Source organism: Chlamydotis macqueenii, chromosome 3, assembly GCF_036417535.1.
Source record: "Chlamydotis macqueenii isolate bChlMac1 chromosome 3, bChlMac1.mat, whole genome shotgun sequence".
Lineage (NCBI taxonomy): Eukaryota > Metazoa > Chordata > Aves > Otidiformes > Otididae > Chlamydotis > Chlamydotis macqueenii.
In genome coordinates, this window is record NC_141558.1 from 6,243,212 (window position 1) to 6,269,175 (window position 25,964).

Here is a 25,964-nt window from a genome sequence, read left to right on the forward strand (position 1 = left end):
CTGTCTCGCGCTAATGGTTACTCTGATTAACTAGGAAAATAGCACTCACATTTACTGTTGGTTCAACTTTAATTTTGGGCTTTCATCACTCAGGTCCAGAGCTCTGAGAAACTGCACGCTTCTGCAGTGGCTGGAATTAGTCACTAGAGGGTAGAGGTGTCTATGGATTTAAGGCACTTTTCTGAGTAGCTGGAAATGAGAGTATTTGTCTTGGATGTAAGAAATGGCTCAGCTGTTTAAAACTTATAAAATGGAAATAAAGCATAGACAAGGAGTTTGCTAATTCCACCAAAATGTTTAATACTGTAATAGATTTTCACTGAAGTACAGAGCTAATGTGAATATTTGTACAAAATATGTGGTTAAAAATAGTATTGATTTATAATATATACAGATATGTCACATCTGTGTCAGAAATGCAGACACTTGAATGAAAACATGAGTAATGTTTTTAAATCTACAACTTACATGAAATATTTCTGCAGCTACCCACAGTAGGACAACTTGCCAAATCGACACTTAAGGATCCATCAGTCATTACAGATGACATTCTTCTCAGAAGTTTCTGAACAAGAACTCTGCTCTAAAATGGATTCAGAACATTTACTTTCATTAACCGAACAGTGAAGAGAACACATCTGTGTGACGCTAACGTAGACACAACTTTCTTGTACTAGATTAATGATAAATTACAATAATTAGTTAAAACAAGGCTGATTTACTGGTGTGTAATAGAGAAGTTTAATCCTTCTTGCAGGATACTCTTACTGAGGTGGGTGAGGAAGCCCCTGACTCGGGGACAGCAAATGGGCCCCTCGTAATACAGCTCTTGGTTACATGGATTTAAATCCTGAAGTCTGTCTTAAGGTCCTGAATGTCTTCATTTTGCATTAACTCTGAGGCTGCTTAGCACTTCACAGCTTTCCCAGCCTTACTCCAGCAAGGATCTCACTAACAAATGCCCCCTATGCTAGGTTTTGTAGCTACTGCATCAGCACACAATCCTATATTAAAAGAACACACGGATGACTCTTGCTGTAGCCCCAGAAGCTCTGTGTAGTGACTGAACAAATCGACAAAAGGGGAGAGATGAATTAAGGTGCTTTTTAAAATGCTTCTTGAGCATCTCTGCAGTGGAGGAATTCCAGGTTCTTACCTTTCCCTTGAGAGTGCTGCTGCAGTTCTACCTTTACCTGCAAGCTGCCCTCTCCAAGTTAAAGCAAATACACTCGACAGTTCAAACAGACATCTGGGAGAGAGCTTTTGCAGCGCTTCCTCCCTTCTAATTTTACCCCTGAACACCACAGTCTACATGTATTTAAAAAAAAAAAATACAGTTCACATTTCAAAAAGCATCTCCTTTTAAGAGGAGCCTCCAATATTTGAGAGCTGCTGTACTCCCCTCCCCCCCCCCAAAGATAGGCTAAACCAGGAATAGCAGTGTTTGTTTTTTGGGGAGTTTTTTGCTAGCATAACTATTTATTCAAGAGCATTGCATGAGGATGAGTATAAGCAAAGGTCTGTCTGGGACTTTAATCCATACCTGGTTTTGCTTTTTGGTAAAACAGAACTAAATATGATTTCTTGGGCAGAGGAAAATCAAGGAAATGCAAAGGTCTTAAATTCATACTAGTAGGTGAGAGAAAATCATAAGTGGTTAAATGTTTACCACTAAAGAGGGAACAAAAATAAATTTAGTAAAGATACTTTAGAGGAGGTGATCTCAATGCACTTCACTCGGGATATCCATAATAACCTATTTAAATCCCCTCATCCACAGAAAGCTTGTTGCAGCTCCCCAGATCTCTGACAGTATTGCCTGCACTTCAAACAAGCTGTTCCAGAAGTGTAACACCACAACCTGACCACAGATTTCATCACTGGGCAGTGCAGGACCGAAGGACCCAAGCCCTGTGAGTTGCTGAATCCGTTTTAAGAAGCCGAGGTGATCATCAGTGGGTTGGTAACTACAGACCAACTGCAGAGCTGGAGTCTGCTCTGCACTTTCCAACACATCCTTCTTCCATCACCGCTTCTCTTGCTTTGATTGTAACTCTTTAGGACAAAAACCGAGGCAGCACAAGGAAGAACAACAGCTATACTGTCAGTAATGAAGTATAGAGAACGTTTAAGTAGCCAAGGGATGAGCCATGGAAGCGTCATGCCCCTGCTGCAGCTGGGAGAAATACTTTTAATTCCGATTATTCAGTATCGTGCAGGGTTAGGTTGCACGTTATCACTTGCATGCACAGTGTAAATAAATATTGCCTGTCTGTCTGTACAAATTTAGTGCGTACTGAAGTTATACGCACACAGACAGTCACGTCCTCAGCCAAAGAGAAGCCTGAGATCCTCTGGGACATACAGCTCCCTACCATTTACCACTGAAGCCTTCAAGCTTATTTCCAGGTGCTGTGTCCAGTGCCAAGCAAGACAAAACAGCCACAGTCGGCACGTGGGTAATGCAACGTTTCAGTCGCATACGATGGAGAACCGTACTGTAGCTGGGAAAACTCATTTGTTGCTCAACGTTGAAGAACACATCGGGCCTCCTATAGTGCATTTTACCTCTAAAGTACTCCGTAAGATGATGACTATTATTACTTTTTCTAATCAAAACACAGGTGCTAAGGCCTGTCTTTTCAAAAGCAGTCCATGAGCTCGGAGCTCAGATTTCCAACGAGACTTCTTAGATGGATCTAACTTTCAGAATCATCAACAATCATCCTTTGAGAAACTAAGCTTTTTAGGCCAGGCACCAGGAAAAAAAAAAAAAAAATCGAAATGCAGATCTGAGTGATCAAATACAAGAATTTCACAGGAGAGTTACTCAGCACACTCATCTCCTGGTTTCTAATCCTTGCAAGACCCAGTACAAATTAATGCAAGAGGCTACAAACAATTCCTTGCAATTTTTGTAATAATTAATGCTAATGGAACTTTTTCCCCAGCCTGGGCACTAGCTGGATGTCGTGTTCCTTATTCAAGCACCCATGCCCACTGTATTTACCCATTATTATAAAAGCACAGCAAGACCCGTGACAGCTGTCAGGGATGTGCTTTTGCTCACCAGGGATTGCACTACATGGTTTTTTGGGTTTTTTTTTGCGTACACCTAGCCAAATCCACAGCAAACCACTGCAAATTCATGTGACTCTCTAAAACTGCAGTTGAAAATGGAACATGGCATACCCTGCCAGTAAGAGGGCTATTTTCCCCCTCCTAATTTGTACTGAAACACAGTTTGGCCTGTGTCACACGTTTAAGCATTTTCAGTTCTAGCAGTTAAAAGCGCAGTCAGTTTATTAATACGGTTTCACTCTTTAAATGTTGCTTTTCAAAATGCCAGCGCAAGCAGAACACAAAAATAGTTTGCCATATCTATTTTTTTAAACTAAGCTCTGAATTATACAAGTGTAAAAGTGATTAATTAGCCCATAGCTGTTTAATACTCCTATAAAATATGACTAAATAGAATCTTTCCAAAGTATGTACAATCTAATGGAAATGCTAACATCAGCGGCCACCGTGCTCAGATGCACCACTGTAATCAAGTCTTGCAAGACGGTTCAGTCTGTTACTCTGTACAGAGAGCGGTCTTTCTTTTTGCAGAAAGCTTTTTCGCTGTTGCTGAATGGGAGGGAGGGGGGAAAAGACCAAAATAAAAACCACCTAACCCTCCCACCCAATTTAGGATCAAATAAATGTTAAACAATGTATCCATGGGGCACACTTTTGTAATCTAAAGTACTTTACAATAACTATGTCTGTAGTCTTGTTACGGTTGAGGAACGGATGCTCTTGCCATGTTTTTTCACTGCAAACGAAGTGTACTTGAGTGTGTACGTTATGTTAGGAAAGGGGGAGTTTGTACTACCTTGTCTTAATTACAAAAATCAAGGCCACAGAAATTCTTTGTTCTTTTGTTCCAAAAGAACAGATTCCAAAATACCTTTTCTCTCTAATTTCATCCTTTTAACCATACTTAATTACATACATAATTAAAATTTCAGTTTCCTATCTGCAGAGGCCAGAAAGGACAAGCAGGCAGCGAGCAACAGAAACAGCAACTGTACTCCCCTGATTTCCTCCTTCAATTTCAAGGCAGCAGCAAGGTCCACCCAGCAGAGGGGCCCAGGGCACCGTTGCCAGCCGCTCGCAGGCTCCTGCTTCGGAACCGAAATTAAAAGGATGTTGTCTATGTCACTGCTGCACAGAAGCTGTGATGTAACACAGATTTCATTCGTATTTAGAGTATTACGGCATGAGAGAATCTAGTTTAGCGCTGCAGACACCCTGTGGAAAGCGCAAGTCAGAGGGACTGAGTCAAAAGAAAATTCCCTCTGAAGTAAAGAAGGGGTTTGCCTGTGACTGACTGAATTAAACAGGACAGTTTCTCTTCCAGATGGTCAGCATTTTTTGAAAGAAGCCTTCCTTCCGTGCCAGGCATGAACCAGCCTTTAGCAAAATACCAGGTTCTCTTCAGAGTCACAGATGCTCTTACTTTTATCGTAGGGACTTTATTCCATAATACCCAAAACGTTTTTCTATGATGACCCTATTTTGTAATATAAAGGTGGTATATAAGCTTTGACTATAGTTACAACGGGCTGCTCCGAGTTTTCAGGCTTGTGGTTGTGTTTCTGCTTCTGTGCATTAACCAATGAGCTATGTTCCACTCCCTCCTGGGTAGTACGATACAGTTTTATACAGACAAAGAGTAGTCATTGAATGGGGCCTGTCTTTAGATCTGTCTGAAAACACATTTTGAGGAAAGAACATTTAAGATGCAATGCTTTAATTTGCAATATAGTTATTATACATCGTTTGAGGCCAAAGTCGGCAGTTCAGAACCAAGTCTCTCCAACGCTTGAGTACATGGATACAAGGACTAGATTTGGCCTCCAACACTTTTGCACATAAAAAAAAACAACTTTGATTGGCGATGACCTCTGATTGCTTACACCAGTTGAGGACATGGCCAGTAACTTCTTCTATACAGCATATAGCAACAAAAAATCTCAACATGTTTAAATCTTAGTCTCCCTGTTTATACTCGTCTGAACCCCAAGAACGTTAGCATTCTGTATGTCCTCAAAAAAGACAGTGGTGTTACTCCTGAAATATTGTAGGTGGCCTATGATGGTGTTTTCAACAGGAACATCAGGTTATAGTCCTAGGGCAGTGATTGACTATTTATTTATTTAAATAAATTCTAAATGCATCACTGAAAAAATAATTGAAGCAAAACCTCTAAGGAGTTACTTTAAGACAACTTTACACAGATATCACGAGGATACTAAAGCCTCATTTTTGTTCAGTCTCTTCTGTATTTAATGTGCTTCTATTAGTGTAACACACGCACGATGATGTCCGTAATGCAGGAACAAGTCTCACATTATAGATATATGCTAAGCACTAGATCTAAACAGGAGCATTACGGGGCTGCGGTGGTCAGAGAATGAACTATGAGAGAATGGTAAGTCCTCATTCTCAGAGCGTCCTCACCACGCCTCTGGAGAATGGCATCTCCTGTCTTCACCGACAAAGCAACACGCTTTTCTTCCTGGAGGTACTGCAGAGCGAGGGGGACCTGACCCTGCTGAAGCCTGTAGCCTCACTGCTAATTAAGGGTGGAACAGAACGCTGCCTCAGAAACCAGATCATTAGGTTTTACGATGCAAATCTTGATTACAGAACCTAAGCTGACTTTTCAGATCCTAGAATGAGCTTCCAAGATGTATTTACTTATTTTAACTTGTAAAGGATTTTAAACTGTGGACTCTCACTGTGCCATTTTATAGTCACTTTTGTGAGTACAGCTGCAGCTAATTAGCTTAAAAATCCCACCGTATCTTACACATATGCTCAGTTTTCTGCAGTATTAATTTCAGTGGAACTACTCATGTGCATAAATTAAGCGCATGCTTAAATATATGCAAAATCTGAGCTCAAATGTCTAGAAAATATGTTCTCAAAATGACAAGTATGCATTTTAAAAAAAAAATCATCACGGAAGGTCTGCCAGACAGGGAATCCAGTATCTGTCTGCTGTCAGCCATGATGAAAACACAGAACAGATTTTGTAACCCAGTATACACTGCAAGTGAAAGAAACATGCAGGACAGAGTGAAAAGGGGGATTCAATTGCATGCAGTCAAATTTCACGTGTGTAATTATGGTCCTGTTTTCTTTGGCCTAAAAAAAGAAGATAAAAAAAAAAAAACAAACAACAAAAGAACACCAACTAACCTCTCCTCACCTCCACAAAGCCAAACTGCATACAGCTCAAAAAGGGCTTTAAAGCACAGGAAGTGGGGAGGGAAAAGGTCTGAATATTAGAGATGTACAAGTAATTACTAACAGTTTCAGGGCTATTCAACACACCACTAGGAAAGCATTCAGCCATTCATTACTAGAACCTACAGCTAATACAGAGAGCAATGAATCCCATCTTAAATGAGCAGTCAGTTAGCTTCTCTTTCTTCCTCTGCAGAGAGGAGTACCTCTCATCCCTTTATGGAAGATAAAATTACAATACCTGTTGATATTCCGGCTCCCTCCTCCTTAGAGAGAAGGACTGAAAGACACCAGACCCTCCAGCAAGCTGCTGCCTCTCCCCTCAGCCCAGAGAGCTCTGTCTCACTTCCCTGTGACCATTAAGGACCAGTGTACTCTACAGCTGTTGGTGGAAGAGGGTGTTTTTCTGTTGTTTCTAAAAATGTTGCAAAAATAGTATTCCTTACAGAGAATTCCAGGGAGATGAAAAGGCCACCAAGCTGCTAATAGATTAAAAACAAGATACACACCCCTCCCTTAGAGAAAAAAAAAAAAAAAAAAAAAAAAGAAAAGGTAAAAGACTAAGGTCTGCTGGGGAACTGAGGAGGGCAGAGGAGCAGGCTGCTTGATGAAGGGCACTAGCAAGTCTTCTGGGAGTTTGAATATCAGGTCTGATATCTGCCTAATTGCCCACCCTGAACGATCTCTCTGGTAGTGGTGTTTCAGCATGCAAATTACAGCTGTGAAAAAAATCCTCAGACTGAAACCCTCCCTTGTTTCTTCAACCTTGTTTTGTCCTTTCCAGAAAAATTTAGTTGGTGTGTGATATGGTTACATATGCAAAGATCTTTTTTCCTAGCCCTTTTATTACATAGGTTGATTACTGTGAAGGGATTTCAATGAGTTTAATGTCCTGGTACTCAAAAGGCAATGGCTGCCTTTCAACAAAAGGAAGCAAACAAAAACCAAGAGCTGTGCTGGAGGAGAGAAGTGCTGCTTCTGCCGGAGAGGCTCAGTTAGATACAGGAGGTGGCAGACCGGGGCGCCGAGTTTGAATGATTTTTGGCTTTGGAGAATTCTTTGGGTCCTCGTCTTCTTCCATGTCGCTGTCGCAGACGTGCACTACCACACTGGGAGTGGATTCTGTTCCCGCGTGCAGCTCGTATTTCTCTCCTGGAAGCAGAGAAAAATAGTAAGATCAAAAGATGACAGTCTTGAGTATCGGCATAGACCATGGCACTCTTGGACTGCAGAATCCTGCACCTGCACAGGACAGATGAGTGTGTGCTGCTCCTAAACAGAGGTGAGGGCAAGCATGGCTACACTGGCAGCTGTCACAACAGACTCTGGGGATCCTGCCCCGGGGAGGCAATGATCATTGGTCTGTAAAGCTTAATAAACTACACCAGTGTCCATAGTGGTGTTTTGCACCCATATCAGTGGCCATTTGAAGTCCACTAGATTCTGCAACTTGTTGCCTTCAGACAGACATCAACACTTGGTCCAATTGCACCAGAAATAAATAAATATTTTTTAAAAAAATATATATATAAAAAAAATCTATCTGCTCCAGCCGGATTTTGAGATTCACAGCTCTTTAACTGGGGCTGTAACAAATTCTGTCTCTACAGATGAGATTACAGAGTACAATATAGAAATGCTCACTAGCAGGCTAAATGCTTGAAAAGTACATTAGATTTTCCAACTATGTACACTCCATGTTTAAGTCTCCACTCAGTACTCCTGCAAGGAGGAGAATATGGCTTAGGTGGAAACACACCTGCAAAGAGTCCACAAGCAAGCAAACAAAAATCAGGATCAGACATAGGACATAGTCCTGCATTCAGTCTGTTGGCACTTCATGTGTTTTGGATTGCACACAGGATGTAAGTAGGCATTGGTTATTAAATTGCAAGGAATTAATTTAATACAATAAAGAAAAAAAAGTCCCAATGGTGACATTTCTGACAGGATGACTTGGTCTTTCAGAAGTGACAAACATCCATTAACAGCACTAAAAACTAGAAACCATTCCAGATAATGTGCTGCTTCCCTTCAAACTATTTGTCATCACTCTCATCTCCAAGACTCAGAATCACAGAATCATAGAATCGTTAGGTTGGAAGGGACTTTTAAAGGTCACCTAGTCCAACCCCCTGCAAGGAGCAGAAGCTGTAGTTAAACTAAAAGAGGCTTACAGTCACCACACGGACACCTGATAACATGGATTTTTTTTTTCATAAGATTGCTCCAAACCCGCTGCATATTGCCTGCAAAATATTCTGAGATGAGGAAGGTGAGGTCCCAGTATACCTAGCTGACCTGTACTTGTGGTGCAACAGCTCCTAAATGCATCCCAGGCAGAACCTGGCAGTGCTGGGTGTTCTACAATGAAGTGAAATGGCAGTCCCTACCTCAAAGCAATTTTCTCATGTTACTAATTTAGATTTTTACTTATTAGCAACTTTTCAGCAGAGTAATTCATGTGAGGAGGGGGTTGCAGGCTTGGCCCTGCATTAGCACATGCAGTTCCAGGACTGTCATTGCCTGCTACTTGTGCTAACAAATTCTTGGTCCAAATAAGACTGGGTGGCTTGCAACTTGAGGGCATGCTGCATTTTTGCCTAAAAAATAGTAGGCAACTAGTGAATAATAGCTAAAAGTCAGGCATCTTGCTGTGAGAAATATTTTACTGCTGTGATACCATTAATGTTGACATTTAACTGCTCTATTTTTGGCAACCTTTCCTCTGAATCCAAATTGAGCAAAGCGTTACAGGTCTTGCTGATAGGCTAAAATATAAAAAGAGAAATAGCTCGGTTGTGCTGCATTGAGAAATTATATGGTTTTTCTTTGCCTATTTTCCCTGCGGGCTTCAGCTAATTTCTCAGCTACGGGCTGACGTCAATGCTGCCAACCAGCACTGAAGGCTACATTGGTCACTGTCAGCTCCAAGCAGCTCTGCAGCGCTGTGCGCACACAGCACTGGGCCCTTTCCTCGTACACCAGCACCACGACGTAAATCAGATTCACTGCCCTCTTAAAAGGTAATAATCCCAGTTCAAATGCCACATTCTTTAACCGTTCAAATCCTTCCCAGAAGGACTCTTTCTGCTGAAAAAAAGAACAGTGGAAATAAGTACAGACGCAAGGAAAAATATTCAGATGCCTCTGGCACAAGTAACTGCAACAGCAATTAATGTCACTTTGCAAATCAACATGTGATGCACACATAAATTAGGTTTTTAAGGCATACAGTTATTTCTGAGCATAAATGAGCTGCAGACTCAGTTCTGCACTCACGATTATTCATGCCTGCAGAACTGTGGCTCAAACTGCAAAAACCCTTTTTTATGGCTGAGCTAGAAATAGTAACTATGGGACTTCTATACAGCTGTTTCTTGTTCCTAAATGTAACTGTTCTTCACAGAAAAAATACTAAGGTAATAAGTACAAAATAAAAACCCAATAGATACAACCAGATTTCCCCTTCCCTTCTGCTTTTTTGTTTTTTTTCCTTGCCTCTTAAAAAGCACCTCCAGCATTAAAAAAATAAATAAATAAATAAAAATTGAGCTAAATCCACAGTAGTTAAGCTAGTGGAGTAATGGCTGGATCACTGCAATCCAGTTATGTTTACAAGGTACAGGTTGCCCCAAGCTAAGCGCAGCAAGTTGAGTTAGCATAGTTAAGACTCACCAACTTCTGTAGTTAATATCACTCAAGCATTTGTCCAGTTACGTCATTCAGCTGTCTCTGATGCGGCTTCCTTTGCGTTCTCAGGCCCTACCTCGCCTCACCACTCCTGCTTCTCCCACTTGCCTGCAGATTTCTTAAAGGCTGACCCAAAGGACCCTTGGGGTGAAGCGTCTTTCTCCTCCAGCAGCCTTTGGGCTATCTCTGTCCCTTAAAAATAAATTGTCTAAATATTCAGGTAAGCTGAGATAAACACTGGAAACTCACATAAATTTACTCAGAAAAATATCACAAAATTTATCAAGTATGCTCTAACATTTATACTCTGCCTTCAGGATATCGTGCAGGGAAGAATTAAGCTATGGCACCTCCACCATATAGATCTGTCAGAACATGTTCCGAACAAACCCCTGAAAATAGCAGTGATGTTCCTCTATTAATTTGCTGTGCTTAAGAAAAAAAATAGGAATTTGAAGTTTCACCATTCAACAATGGGCCTAGCTGCTTTTGTGCCACTTGGCACTACCTTTTGTGACCACGTTAATCACAAGCAAACCCACAGCCTCAGATGGCACAAGAGAGATGACCACAAGAACAGCACAAAAGGAAATGATACTTCAGAATTAAAAATAATGGCATGTGATTTTCTGTCCCTTTGTGAATCAGTACTATGACCTTTCATTGATGGTGCATCTCTGGTCTAATGAGGCTCTTTTGTCCAGCAAAGAGTCTGTTCATATCCTTAATAAAAATGAAAAAAAATGGCAATGATACTGTGCAGCTACCTCATCCCCGATTCTGACTCATGATCAAAGGTTAAGAGCTGTCTACTCCATGTTAAACGTGACATCAGCACCATAAAAATATCTTCCCCTTATAGTCCCTTCATCCAAGTACTTTGCAAATAATATGGTGCAAATAACAGGTAGTCCTTTGTGCATGTCCATGTTTATACCAGAAGAGATACAACAACCGATCCTGTATGATACCTCTAGTGCGTGGATCTGCCAAATGCAAGATGGAGGATTTGCCCTTTGGAATCTCTTTACTGATGCTGCAGTAGAAGGACACTCTGCTCTCCTGGCCAGCAGAACAATTGTTGTGCTTTAGCCCCACTCGGAACTAAGCTATGTGGTGTCTCTCTCACTCCCAGCACCCTCTGAGGGAACAGGGAGAGATAATATAAGGCAAAACGCTCAAGGTTTGAGACAAGAACAGGGAAAGATCCTTAAAGTTACCATTATGGGCAAAACAGACTCAGATTGGGGAAAACTATTTATTTATTATTATTAATAAAACCAAAGCAGGATAATGAGGAAGAGAAAAAAAAAAAACTTCCTTCCACCTCTCCCTCTTCCCAGGCTTAACTTCATTCCTATTGTCTCTACTTTCTCACCCCTGCCTCGAGAGGACAGAGAGGGGAACAGGGAATGGGCCAGTTCATCCTCCTCCTCGGGGGAAGAACTCCTCACATTCCTCCCCTGCTCCATCATGGGGTCCCTCCCATGGGCCACAGTCTCCTTCAGGCATCCGCCTGCCCCGGCGTGGGGTCCTCCATGGGCTGCAGGTAGATCTCTGCTCCTCCGTGGGCCTCCATGGGCTGCAGGGGGACAACCTGCTCCACCATGGTCATCACCACAGGCTGCAGGGGAATCTTGGCCAGGAGCCGCATTACTGCTCCCCCTCCTGACCTTGGTGTCTGCAGCTGTTCCTCACAAGAAAATTCTTCACAACAGGCTGGCAGACGCCTCTCAGGATCTTTTTACATCTCATTCACATCTCATCTCCTCTCCACTTCTTGCAGCCAGGCCGGGCCAAGTTGGGCCCAGTTGGCCTCCCGGTGGGAGGCCAGAGGGTGAGGCCTGCAAGGCCCACAAGGCTCGCGCCTCCCTCTCTCTGCCCCAGCAGCTTCAGCTTCCTCACTACTTCTTTTTTTTTTATTTTTCCTCTTCTTAAATACATTATCAGAGGCGTTATCATTGAACATTCTGTCACAAATTGGCTTGGCCCTGGCCAGCAGCGGGTCCACCCTAGGCCTGGACGAGTCCACTGGACAAAGGGGAAATTTCTAGTAGCTTCTTACAGAAGCTGCCACTGGAGCCGCCCCCCCACTAAACAAAATGAACACAACAAGGCAAAGGGAACACTTTCTACAACCAGCATCTCTCCTGTACCCAGCCCCTGGTAACGGGAGGGAAGGGCAGAAGCAGCCACAGAACACAGCAGAGAGAAGGGATGGAGATGGAAAACTCATCACGCATCTGCCTGCCCCTCTACCCACTGCAATCCTCTCTGAAAGTCACATTAAGTATTTAGTGTTTGAATCAGTGAGAATAACACCTGGACATAGAAAACTTGCCATACGAGACATGGTTTGAAATCCCTGTATGCAGCATTTACTGGGCAGGGTTCTGCTCTTCCCTGTGCAGGGGTGAGCCAAACCCAGGGCGAAGCCGGGGCAGGAGCTACGCGTCCTCCTCAAGAGGCCCAACTAGAGTACGGCAGGAACAGCTACATCTTAATTTCTCAGAAACAAACATTATGCCCTGACCCATCCCCTCCTCTGACCACTAATCATTTGCAGACCCAGCAGCGAAGTGGCACAGACTGGTGCCGGGTCTCCTTTGTGTCCCAGGAGGTAACACCGTGGGCCTAAGAGCCATTACGTGTAACACTTCAGAATGGTGCTTTCAATAATGTGAAAAATGTATTTTACATGACCTGGAGTGTAGCCTGAGGGCATTTAGGAGGTGCAAAGCCTGCTGGAATGCTGATGAGGGACTGGGAATCGTGGGCAGAACTGACACTGGTACAAACTTGTCTGTATGGGCTAATGGAGATGGTGCCCAGCCTGCACTGTTTTTCAAATATTGCCTGAAATTGTGGAGGCGAGTGCTAACTGACAGAGGGCAAAATCACACCAGGGAGCACACGGAGCAGACAAGCACTCAGGACCCTGACCTATAGTGTGTGTTATTGTGCAGTGCAGATCTCATCAGTGGAGCCATGATCTGTGAATCCAAGCCTTGGGAAAAAGGCAATTTGGGCAACTGCAGCGTTGGCAGCAGGCAGGGGTTGGTAGTGGCAAGGGGAGGCCAGGACGGCACCTGAGATCCCAGGGAAAGGCACTCTGGAGCGCAGTTAGAAAGTGAGGAAGTACAGGGCAGTCTGTTGTGGACAGTGGAAGTGCTTTTCATCAAAGGGATTATTGATGACACTTCTTTATTTGAAATACATTGAAAAAATGTAGGCTGGTGGTCTGAACCAGGCACGGTCACAGTTCCTGGCTCTGACAGGTCTATGGCATTCTGTTCATGCCTCGTTTAAAGCTCAATTCTGCATCTGCAGAAAGTGAGAATATACATCAGTCAACCAGAAACTTACTTAAATATGCTATGATCTTCTCTAAGAAGTAAATGCACCATCACCGATCTCAATTTAATATTGAGGGACCAAAATCTAGCTTCTCTTTGTGCACAGAAAAAAAAAAAAAAAAAAATCTTTTCTGTTACACCTCTGGGATGCCAGGCAGCCATTGCTGCAGCCACAATGCTGAAAAAAACAACAACCAAAAAACCAAAACAAACAAACAAACAAACACCAAAAAACCACCAAACACCAAAAAAAAAAACAAACCAAACAAAACAAAACCCTGTCCCAAAACCGAGCTTGGAAAAAGACAACACACAGCAAATCTGTTAACAGGCTTCTGGTCTATTCATGTTACTCTGGAGCGAATCTCCCAGCCTTTGCGCCTAGGGACAGTTTTAGTCTCTAATTTTGTGGCTCCGATGATTATGGCAGATGACCTGTATTGATGGAACGGGAAAGCAGCTTGGGTCTGTGTCCAAGTGGTGTACCTTACACTCCCAGTGAAGTACATCAGTAAAACTCATCCGGTACTGAGGACATACAAATAAACTGTTTACGTGCTCAAATGATTCTTCCTGGTCCTCAGATATTAATCTTATAAAATCAGTGTATTTAACACAGCAAAGATTCCTCACAGGTTAATGACGTAGAAGCCAGGCTCTAACATTCACAGTTCTGTAAACAACTGTGCCAGTGAGTATTTTTTGATAGCTGATAAGCCATAGTTATGTTTTTTTATTTGTGTTTTTTGAATGAAAAAAAAAAATCTAACTTAGCTGAGGCTAACTGTTATTTGATGTACAGCAGCATGGTTTTCTGATGCGATACAGAGAAATGAGTTTTGGTGGGATTTGTTTTTCAATGAAATTCTAAACATAGTAAATGCACGACTGAGAACTGCAACACTATTTTAAAACCGCCACTGCAGTTAACTAAAATTGATCTCTCTAACAAGTGCTAAAAATAGAAAGCAGAGAGCACATAATGACTTTTCATATTGCTCCCTGCAGGCTCCTTAAATACGGGTGAATATGACCTTCACGCAAAGCTGTCCCAGAGTGTGGGACAATGAGTGATATTTCACATTCCACTGCTCTAGAATAGGAATTGATTTATTACCCAGCTAGCTAGGGAATTAGTTTACATGTTTCCATTTATAACACTGCTGCATCAAAGGAAAAAAAAAAAGAGTTTTTTGTTTTTCTTTTATTCAGCAGTTTAGAAGCAAAGCATCAATTCTGGAAACAATAATATGCAGGATAGTACAAAGCATTAAACCCGACAGCTCTTTTCTATGGACTTTCCTGCTGAAGGGGAGTCAAACACAGAATTGCTGATGTTCTCCTGATATATCCAACGTTCGAGGCCAGGTTGGATGAGGCTCTGAGCAACCTGATCTAGTCGGGGATGTCCCTGCTCCTTGTAGGGGGGTTGGACTAGATGACCTTTGAAGGTCCCTTCCAACCCAACCATTCTACGATTCTGTGATTCTATATCTATTTTTCCTGCTGTGAGAGATCCCACGTGAAAAAGATATGAGATGATCCTGCAAATATCCTGTGATATTTGTAAATCACAAAACATCTCTTCCTGCACCCCACACACTTCAGCTCTGGGTTACTCTGGTGCAGTTACAGAAAAGCCCCAGTGATAAGGTGTCTGCAACTGGAAGCTAGTCTCAGAACAAGAAAGCAGTAGCTTCAGTACAGCTGGGGAGAAAAAAAATTCTCTCATCCCACAAGGATTTTGAAAATAAACTCTGATAAATTTTCATGAGCTCACGCCCCCAATTGTTATTAGATTGGATCTGAAGTGTTTTATTTCAATATGAAAATAATTTAACAAGCTATTTTTTCTTATGGTTTACAAATGTAAATTAGAGTTAATTTCTAAATGATACTGCTTAGACCTGAAACTGGAATCTTTGCCATTTTGAAAATTTTAAGAGGATGCTATGAAAGAAAAATATTTGTAGAGATGACTGAATGAAATCAAAAGTAATCCTCTCCTATGAAAAGGTTTGGTTTCATCAGATGAGCATTTTCTAAGGAAAAGCATTGTTTTGAAAATCCCAGTTAGCTTCAATTCCTGGCATTAGCTGAAGATGGGGAGATAGAAGAAAGTCTATCTGCATTATCCATTGTCATCCCACCTATTTTGATAGAGGCTACAATGTAGCTCATTCCTTCCGCATACAGTTTTCAACAGAAAATAGGCAATCCTGCCAGGATTGGGGAATGGTAGTTCTCTCTCCACAAACTTGTTAACATGAGAGATTCTCCACTCTGGTGGAGATGCAGTGATGCCTAAACATTTGATGAGGTATTCTGCATCTTGGAAAGCAGGACAGAGCAGATGTGATTTAAAACAAAAACTCCTCAAGTTCATGGACAAGCATTTGTCCAGTCCCCACATAAACCATCAGTTGTCTCATCTAAGCACAAATCCAAGCACAATAAACTGTGTAAACAAGCTTTGATCTGCTATTCAATCAAATAGGGCTCATGGGCTGCAGGTAAGATATAATTCTGTACGTTTTACCATATGTAATGTGGTAAAACTCATTCTTAAGCAAAGAACCAGTTAGCATGCATCAACTTAAATCCAAAGCTTTAACACAACTTACAGGCTTTACCCCAACTACCTCTGCCGTTATCATCTACGCTGCTATTTCTCATCTGCTTTTTCTGACACATTTTCACACAAGGACCGCAAGCTTACCTGGTCCTAGCTTAGAAACTGCATAAAGGAGGTCGTAGTTGATGACAGGCGTTGCATCATCTATTGGTTGCCACCCTACAGGTGGGGAGGCTGGAGGCGAGATGAGAAACTGTTTTGCAGGCTGTGGTGGTGCCAAATGAAGCTTGTCTCCATCTGTCTCGGAGGTCTGAATCTTTAAAGCATAAGAAATATCTTTTTTAGTATAGGATGGGTAAACAGAATGATTACTCAAAGCATACACTTCTAATACCAAATGCCACCAGGCAGGGTTTCAGTGTCAGTCTCAGCAGAGGAGGCCTGGAGATTAATTTCATCTCAACCTTACAGATGGTTCCTCTACAGTAAATACACTGTGGGGGGCTGTTACGTGAGCAAAGCTGCAATGTTTGTGCCTACTGTGTATGTCCTCTGAGGGTAAATGTAAAACTTTGGTATCCACAGCTGCTAGTTCAGAGATTTCTGAGGCTGAGCAGATACTGTTGTGATCTACTGGCCTAAACTCCTGAACAAAAACAGACATTAGACAAGAAACCAGTCACTCCTACAGCAAGGCCTTATCAGTAACTTCAGAAACGTTTCTGAAGCTTTGATTTCTTTAACTGAAGTGATAAAGGAATCTATCATGTTCCTTAGTCATTTGCAACTAATTGTTCTCATTTTATTTCCAACTTAAATTATCTAGTTTAATTCCTGCTTTTTTTTTTTTTTTTTTAAGAAGCCTCAACATAAATGAATTATGCTACAACCACACCTGAGCCAGGTTACAACCAGCTCGGGCCCAGAAGCCATCAACTGCAATTGCCTGACAGCAAGCCTGAGGCAGCACCCTGCTGTACCAAAGTGGGTTTTGCAGAGAGCCAGTTTGGGTCTCTCAGCTCCATGTAACCCAGAACTTCTGGTTCTGCAAGTGCTTCGCAAGCATGGCTTCGGTCCATGTAAACATACACTGCTCTGGACACTCGGCTGCTTCCATACAGTCATTCCCTGGACACAAATAAGTTCTTTTAAGACTGCACGCACGCATGCACTGGAGAGCATAGTGCAGATACCTAAACGGCTTTGCAGAAAATCAGCTTAGATATGGAAACTAATCACTATAATGCACGTTTTTCTTTTTCTTGTGTTATCCCAAGATTTCAATTAACCTCTTGATTATGCATTTAGAGTGAAATGATTCTCAGATCTGATTTACAGCAGGTTTTGAAACCTTTCCACAAAAAAAATCAGAGCCAGAACTAGGAGATTAAGGCATATAACATGGTATTGAGGTAGATTGTCAACACTTAAATCCAACTGCAAGATCTTCTGAACTCATCTAACCTGTTAAGCATATTGTTTTGTTTTGTTTTGTTTTCACAACTGTACTTTCCCATCCTCCTGAGGTTCTGGTTCTGCCTAGTCTCAAAACAGCTCCTATTCTGACCAAGCTCTTAGGTTTGACTGATACCTTCAAATGAGCCTGCCCTTAACCTAAGACCTCTGAAGGACCAATCTGGCATCTCAAAGCATACGTACATTGCTTGTAAGTACTACTGAGTATCTCATAAGCTAGAATGGCCACAGCAGTTTACCAAAATAAATTCAGAAGAGGTGGTGGTCAGGTTCTCAACCTCCCTCACCTTTCTGTATCCTGGCTGAGGCCTAGTACTCACTCAGGCTGTGGGACATTGGGCCATCTGGGTTCTCCCACCCATGGCCAAGAAGAACTGAAACCCCCATCTGACACTTCCAACAGATGGATATAATCACCTATGCCCCCAGGCTGGGGCTATTCTTCTCACCCACCATCTTCCTTTCACATGAGCTTACTGAGGTCCTTTTAGAAAGTTCACACTTGTGTTCAGTAAGGGCAAAAAAAAAGGTAGGAGGAAGCCTGACTGTGGCTCAGGGTGACACTTAAATAAGTAATTCCGCTCTACTTTTTTAATGAACTTACGGTACTTTACACTACCGCTTTTTTAATAGTTAGTTTAGAGAGTTACCTACAGAAAATACTCAATATTGTAAATCAGTTCTAAGCTGTGTAACTTCTGTGCACTGAATAAGTAACTTGGGTCCCAAGTAGTCCTTTAAATGTACTGCAGACCCACGGGGCAGGTACAGCTCAGGCAACATAAGGATGTCTGAGTGACCTTTCAGCAGAGAGACTGCGCATGGGAGAAACCTTTATTGCTTTTATTCAGTGTTACTGCGCAATGTTTCTATAAAAGCTGCACGTTAACATAGAAGTAGATACCGGATTTCATTACCTGTGCAAAATACAACTTTAGCTTCTTCCCCCTGAACTGTGTTTCATGCAGCTCTATTCTGGCACGAGCGGCTGATTTGGGACTACTAAAGTTTATCCGCACGCGCCTAAAGCTTTTGAACAGCTGGAATGTCACGCAGTCATCGTAGGCACGGAACAAACCTTCAAATTTTTCCTGCAAATGAAGAAGAAACAACGCTGAAGATTAACTTTGTGCTTTGTCACATCAGTCTGTGTCAAAGGAGAATCTGAAACTTGACAACAAGCGTTGAACCAGGAGGTTTCAGCCTGTGGCCTTTGTGGGTGGGTGTCCATAGACTGATAAAGGCTCTGTGAAAAGAAAAATAATAATAAGGAAAGCACTGGTCTGGAAGTGCTGAACCCAGGGGGAAGGAGTCTTCAAATTGAGAACCCAGCAGCTATTGAACTTCTCGTAAAAGTTGAGTAAAATTGTAATAGTGACTTACGAACTGAAGATGAAAGCACGTGACTGAAAATACCAGGCACCTGTGGTTTCATCTGTACAAAAGCAAACATTGTGCTGAATTACAGTGGAGTCAGCAGACAAAGTCAGGGCCGCTGTAACTGAGGGCTGCGTTCACATCAATGCTGCAGGGTCATTTTGTATTGCATGTTAAATTTTTCTGGATGTTTTGTCATGTAAATACTAAGCACAGTTAAACACTCATTCCTTGAGAGTTCCTGTAGCAGCAGGGGAAAAAATTAGATAACTGAAAACAGTGACCTGTCCCAAAGACAAATTTCAGGCTTAAAATGTTGAGCTGTAGAACTCCATGTTCAAAGACACATGACACAAATATGGGCATTTTAACATTGTAAAAGAAGAGTCTGAAACGTCTACGGACCTAGAGATCAACAGAAATCCAAGGTACGTTAGCAGCCCTGAAGTATCAGACTGTCTCAACAATTTCTCTGTAAATTATGTGCACACAGAGGACAAGTCCCACATCATCAAATAAAACCAAAGTCCTTAAATCAGTTCTGACACACTTGCACAGGTCTCTTCATTCGCACAAGCACAGATTCATAAAATGTTAAAACTGAAAGGGAGCAGTTCGCATTTAGCCCAGCCTTTGTGTTTGCTCAGATTTTAGACTGCCATCCAGCGAGTCTCACCAAGTCCCAGCATTTTAACTACTGCAACCAAGACTTGAAGTGTTAGAAAACGGAGAATCAACCAGAGTAAAGCCCCTTCTTTTAAGAGTTCTTTATCCTGAAAAAAAAAAAAAAAAGTGTTTGAGATGATTGGCCACACCATTTCATATACTGAGGGCTTTGATGTCAGGTGGAGAGGTTTGAATAATTACAATAACCTGATGTTTTCTTTGATATATCTGCAAGTAAGCACGTTTTTACATGTTTTAAAATATAACTTCTTTTCTTCTCATCCAGTTAAACAATTTCTTACCCCTTAGAGTATATAACTGACAGAGGCTGCAGAAGATGAAATAGAAAATGCAATTTATGTAATCTCATCAGTACTTCACTTCTCATCTGCTGGTCTTACAAGCAGGACAACGAATCCAGAACTACTTAGAAAAATGTATCCTGAAGCACAGTGAAGCTGCATCAGGGAGCACTAATAGCACTGTGGGAGTGCCTACAGTCAGCATGACACCTGTGTTAAAAGAGTTAACTGGGAAAACGGACCAGTTTTGTGGTAAGGAGTATGAAACACTAACGCGCACGTACCAGATCTCCTTTCATTTGCTGCCAACTCTGTGGTCTTCTGCCCCATAACTGATATTCCATCTCTGGCACCCTTTCAAAGGAACCTCCCTGCGGTCTATTAAGCTTTCATGATTTTCATTTCATTTTGCCTGACCTCACTCACCTCTTCCTCTCACCACAGGAGATACTTTAGAGGAGGGAAGGAAAAAAAAAAAAAGGAAAAAAAAAAAAGAGGAGAGTGCTCAGTGGTTTGGTTGAGGGTGAATAAAGGCATGCAGCCATCCCACAAACAGCATGAAGTTGATAGGTTTGTACAAGCGGGTCTAGTCATACCACCGAACGTTCAAATTGTCAACTTTTCATACTTGATTTATGTTTTTAAACCACTTTGCTTGCATTTTTGCAGAATTCCATTTTCCTGAGCAGAAGTCTACATCAAGTGGCATTTGTATAAAGGTCAGCCAAAAGCAGCAGCCATCTCAGTCCTGTCTTGCTTGGAATTTTGATGCTACAGCCTTCACAATGACCAGGGGAAGGGGGGTGGGGGAAGGGAGAGAAAGGGACAGGGGATCAGCATATGCACAAAGTAGGACTTACACAGCATCCAAAACCATGCAGTACTGTGTATAACTTAAATAAAATATAATAGTGGCTAAACTAATCAAAGCTTCTGTCTTTATGTTACCTATATTACCTATTTCAGACATCTTCAGTATTTTTTAAAAGCACCTTGAAGTAAATACATATATATATATATATGAGATATCAAGGTATTTATGTTTTTATATATACATACATATGTATCAATGATCAAGGTATTATAACTGAGGTCAAATAAACTAAAAATAAGCAGCAAGGTGAACATTGCCTAGCCTCCTGGAGTAGCTCGCAGTTTCCCTCCACGTGAACAATGAAGTAATTAATCATATTAAAAAAATATTTCACCAACTGTGGAACAAACCATGCATGGACTTGTCTGGACACTGGGAAGTATCTGTTACGACTGACTATTTATTAGGAAACAGATTCTCCCTGTATCGACACAGCGGTATTTTCTTGCATCGGCCAGTCCTCTATGACGACCCAGAACCCAGACCTTGGTTGTGGGCATAATGCAGAAGAAAAGAGGAGGTGATTTCAAAAGTGGGTCCAAGAACAGTGAGCACAAGGAATGTTCTGGGACATTTCTGGACAATACTGAGACACATTCTCATTAGGGACTGCAAGGGACAGATGGGAGTACCTCTAAATAAAGCTGATTAAGTACTGGATGCCAAATGTAATACTGGGAGAACATTAAAATGCTATGGACTTTATTCTGCTTACTTTTCAATTTGATACTGGCACAGCTTTAGAGAGCTAGCTTTGATTAATGCTCCTAAAAATGCTGTGAGGAGGGGGGAAACCAAGCCCCCTATTTGATATTGATACAGGGCAGTCTGTCCACAGTGGGGACACACCTACTGCACCAACTGAAACTGCGTCTCCCACTAAAAAGATTCATACATCTGAATTCTTCTACATTTTCAGCTGATAGTAATTATGACCTCAGCAGAGGTCATTAATCATCAGCTGCAGTTAATGGCCCTCAGCTGCATCTTGAGCCATCCCAGTTCCTCCCAGCTTCATATTAATTCCCAGGAAACACCTTATGCCTTAATTGCTATTGCCTATGACTTCTAATATCTGCTGAATATACTTATCTGGATAAAAGTCTTTCAGAGTCATTCCAACCTATGCATTATATACATTTTAACGGCCTAAGCAAATTCTCCTAAGTTTTGTGGATAAATTATTCAATACTCACAATCCTCTCAATTCAAGACTTTTGAAGCGCTTTGAGGATTCAGAATTTTTAAAATGCTTTTAAAAAGTAAGTCTTTAAACTTTCAGAATACTTTGAAAACTCCAGAGGGAAAAAAAAAATAAAGGAAAGTCTGAAGTTAAGCAGCAGCGTTGCTACTCTTAAAAAGTCAAAATGCAGAAAAGTCATGAGCAATGCATTTATTTCTGGGTTTTTGGCATGTCTTCATCCATCCCAAGTATGTCTCCAAGACCCAGTTAATGCTCTAGGAAAAGTGAATAGCCATCATTTGACCAGTACTGCAGAAGTTCTCACTTCTCCCTCATGGGCTCCGTGCCCTCTCTTCACCTCGCTGTTCCTCTGCCCAGCACTGGGCACCTTTCACCAGTTCTCTCCTGTCACCTAACGTCAGCTCCCATCACACATCATTCACCACCACACATCATTCACCACCTCCAGCAGTTTCTACAGTTCTTTTTTTTTTTTTAATTAACAAAATTAGCACAAAGTAGGAACATACTAATTAAGGCAGCTGATTACTCAAGCTTGATGGTTATCATTTACGACAGCCAATGCAGAAGACAAACAGAGCACTGGAGGAACAGACACAAGCTAAAAGCCTCAGAGTAGAAGGGCAAAGCTACGCAGTCCCAGACTAAAAACTATTTCTGCTGCTAAATGGGAGCTCACCTGGGAACCAAGATCCTTTAAAAGTCAGAGGATAAAAGCGATCAGTGAAATGCAGCCATAAGGAAGCAAACAAGATACTGGATGTATCTGGAAAAGTATTTCCAGGAAAGGAAGGGAAGTATTAAGAACATTACAGAGCACTGTGGCACCTCATTAAAAATGCAGGTTTTGCTGTCTGTATCCCAGGCAGATTAAACCAAATGGGAATACATTCAGACAAAGGCTACAGGGAATGAACAACTTACCAAATAAGAAATGAAAATGCCTGACTTATTTGGCAAAACAATGCAAAGCCTGAGAGGAGATGGGACAATCATCAGTAGTTTCCCAGAACTGTAGAGTAACAACAAAATATACTGTACAGAGTAAGGACGATGCTGGCATGAAACAAGTAGAAACAATTGGCATAAACAGGTTTAGGCCAGAAGTTAAAGAAGGTTTCAAATGCAGTCATGATCCAGAAACAACCTTCCAATTACAGCAGCAGTGGCAAAACATTATTTTTTTTTTAAGATTGAATTTTGTTAGTTCATGCGAGTGACTATGACAAAGTATCGACACAACAAGCATCGTAAAACACGATTGCCTGAATTAGCGAGTGAATTGGCTTGTGACACGGCAAGTTCCTTCCAGTTCTGTGTTCCTGTGATTTATTTCCAAACATTTCTTTCATGAGTAGCTCCACTGGTATTGTGTTCATTCAGGACAAAAGCCAAGGCCTAATTCACATCAATGGAAGTCTTTCCACAGACATCCGCGAGCTTTGGATTAGAGCCCTAGAACTCAGAACACAAATTAACATTTTATTATTCAGTCTGTTTACACTCATTATCACCCTTGTTACACATTTGATTTAGGAGATGGCTATGATTTAAAATTTTAGTCTAATCCTTTTTCCTAGAGTTTTGTAAGCAAATAAAGCAAGCATTTTTTCCCATTTTAATTTTTCCTGTTGTTTATGTAAAAGAATCCAAGTAACTGTATTTGTATACAACAGTGAAACATAATTTACAACTGTTCAGCCTGGAGAAGAGAAGGCTCAGGGGAGACCTCATAGTGACCTTCCAGTACCTCAAAGGGGCCTACAGGAAAGATGGGGAGAGACTCTTCAGCAGGGCCTGTTGTGACAGGATGAGGGGTAATGGTTTTAAAATAGAAGGAGGTAGATTCAGAGCAGATATTAGGAAAAAGTTTTTTACACTGAGGGTGGTGGAACACTGGTCCAGGTTGCCCAGAGAGGTGGTGGATGCCCCATCCCTGGAAACATTCAAGGCCAGGTTGGACGGGGCTGTGAGCAACCTGATCTGGTTGGAGATGTCCCTGCTCCTGGCAGGGGGGTTGGACTGGATGGGCTTTGAAGGTCCCTTCCAACCCTAACTGTTCTATGATTCTATAATATACATAATGTAATATAGATTTTATATGCAATGTATATACATAATTTTACAATAGAGAGACATAACTGACAGTCATGAAATACGGTTTTCCTGAAATTAGTTCTGTACTGACAGAAATTTTCATGTAAGAAATAAACTTAAGTCTCAGAGTGCAATGTTTTCTGTTTCCACACAGTCACCCTGGTTGTAACACTGCAGATCTCGCATGCGGTGCAAGAAGAAAGGTGCAATTTGATAAGAACACACGGAGCCTATGCACCAAAGAGTCTAGTAACAAAAACATTCTGCCAACAGGTTAATCCCCCATTTAGAACAAAGAGGATGAGCGTACTGGTTAATTCTAGGGGAGGATAAAGGAATCACTAAAGTGGCACACATTTAAAAAAAATAAATACAGCTAATATTTTCTAGGCTTCTGTAAGTAATTTCAGGATTGGGATATGTCAGTGCCACATGGAGGGTATTGTCATGAGCTAGTTTGGATGTAGGGTATGGCTCTTCTCACCCAGGACTAAGGAAGATGGAGGCAAGCTGGAAGAGCAACAGACGACGACGGCAAGGATGACCAGAGAAGTGGTGAGCCTGCCACAGGAGGGAAAGGTAGACGATCTCTCCTTGGGAAATAGAAACTAAGGTACAATGTGATTCCTGCTACATCAACGTGTAAGGAAATCACTAAATGATGTGAAGGGAAAGGGATTATCTGAAAGAAAATAACCAGCAGTGTTGGTAGGAAACAAAGACTGCCTATTAAATTATTTAGGCTCAAATCGATTTAGCGCTAGACCTGTAAAATTTCACAATCTCATTGACTAGAAGTAGCAAAAAGGCTAATTACTGTCATGAACAGGATAGGAAGGAAAGATTACTGGACAGCAGTATGCATTTCTGTAGTTCTGAAAGTGAAAAAAAAAAAGAAAAAAAAAAAAGAAAAAAAGGCTCTGATCTCTCCAATCTGTCTAATCAGAACTTTGAAGAATTGAGTTCACTTCAAGTGCTTTAACAATTATTTCATGAGCCACAGAAAACAAGCAAGCAGCTTTATATAGCTCACATAGGAAAATTCCTTAAATGGCAAGAACTCCTGCAAGCAGGCAGTGTAAACAACAGCCTGATCAATGGTCTCTGCTTCTAAAAAGGTAAAACCTACCAGGGAACTTTGGAAGCACACATAAAAAGGACTATTGATTCTCAGTTTAAAATTCCAGGAGTGCTGAAAAGGGAGGAAATACTTTAAACCGATGATGATCAATAAAGAACTCCCATGGTCTTGCCCTCATGCCTTTAGGAAATGGCAGGAGGATAAAACACAAATGTATCATTCAGAGATCACCTTAAGGCACAGGTCTCCAGGTCTTAGCTTCTTATTTTACCTTTCACTGAAGGCAGTTGTAGCCAAGAGCGTGAGATCTTCCTACTCCCTCCTCACCAGTGGGACAGGGTATTATTGGAATAAAATACTACTACTGTCTGAATGTTGCTTTGCAGGAAGTTTCTTCTCTTATCAAAGGGAATCCCACACACAATCCCATCGGTGGAAACAGCAATGAAAAAATGCATCAGAAAAATCTCTCCTTCCACCCGTCATAAGCGTACATTTTAAGATGGTAACATTTCTACATGTGAGAAATTTTGAAAGGGGTGAAAATAAACACAGAACACTAGCCATTTTGTCAGGCAAGCAGAATTACAAAGTGCTCTGCAGTGACCGCCTGGTCACCGTATGGTCTAAAAGGGTGTTTCTCACCTTGGAACACTTCTTGAAGTTCGATTAGAGCATTGAGACAGGGGTGAAACAAGCCTGAAGCACAGCACTAATCAGCCTTTACCAAAATTGCACAATTGTCTCGGTACACCAACAAATTAACCCATGTTTGCTACCCCAGTTCATGCGGTTTGTTGTTCTGTGCTCAGCTTTCTGTTGTTTTTAAGAGGTGGCGGTCAGGTAAATTGTGAGCCAAAGATGAAATGGAACAGCCAAAATAAATTTTAAGGCTGGACTTTGAGAGGGGCAGGTTAAAAAATGCATTAAATCTTGCGCTTTTTGGTTAAATTGAGACCGATT

At 41.6% G+C, this 25,964-nt stretch overlaps 1 protein-coding gene across 1 annotated transcript in view; it reads right to left on the minus strand.

Annotated features, from left to right (window-relative positions):
* Positions 1-274: 274 nt before the first annotated feature.
* Positions 275-25,964, minus strand: part of RCAN2 (regulator of calcineurin 2) — an 88,608-nt gene continuing 62,918 nt past the window's right edge. The window contains exons 3-5 of the mRNA XM_086745213.1: positions 18,318-18,491; positions 16,069-16,240; positions 275-7,452 (exon numbers count right to left, since the gene is read on the minus strand). Coding sequence (XP_086601339.1) covers positions 7,292-7,452; positions 16,069-16,240; positions 18,318-18,491 — 507 coding nt within the window. The 3' untranslated portion in view covers positions 275-7,291. The remainder of the gene's footprint in view (positions 7,453-16,068; positions 16,241-18,317; positions 18,492-25,964) is intronic.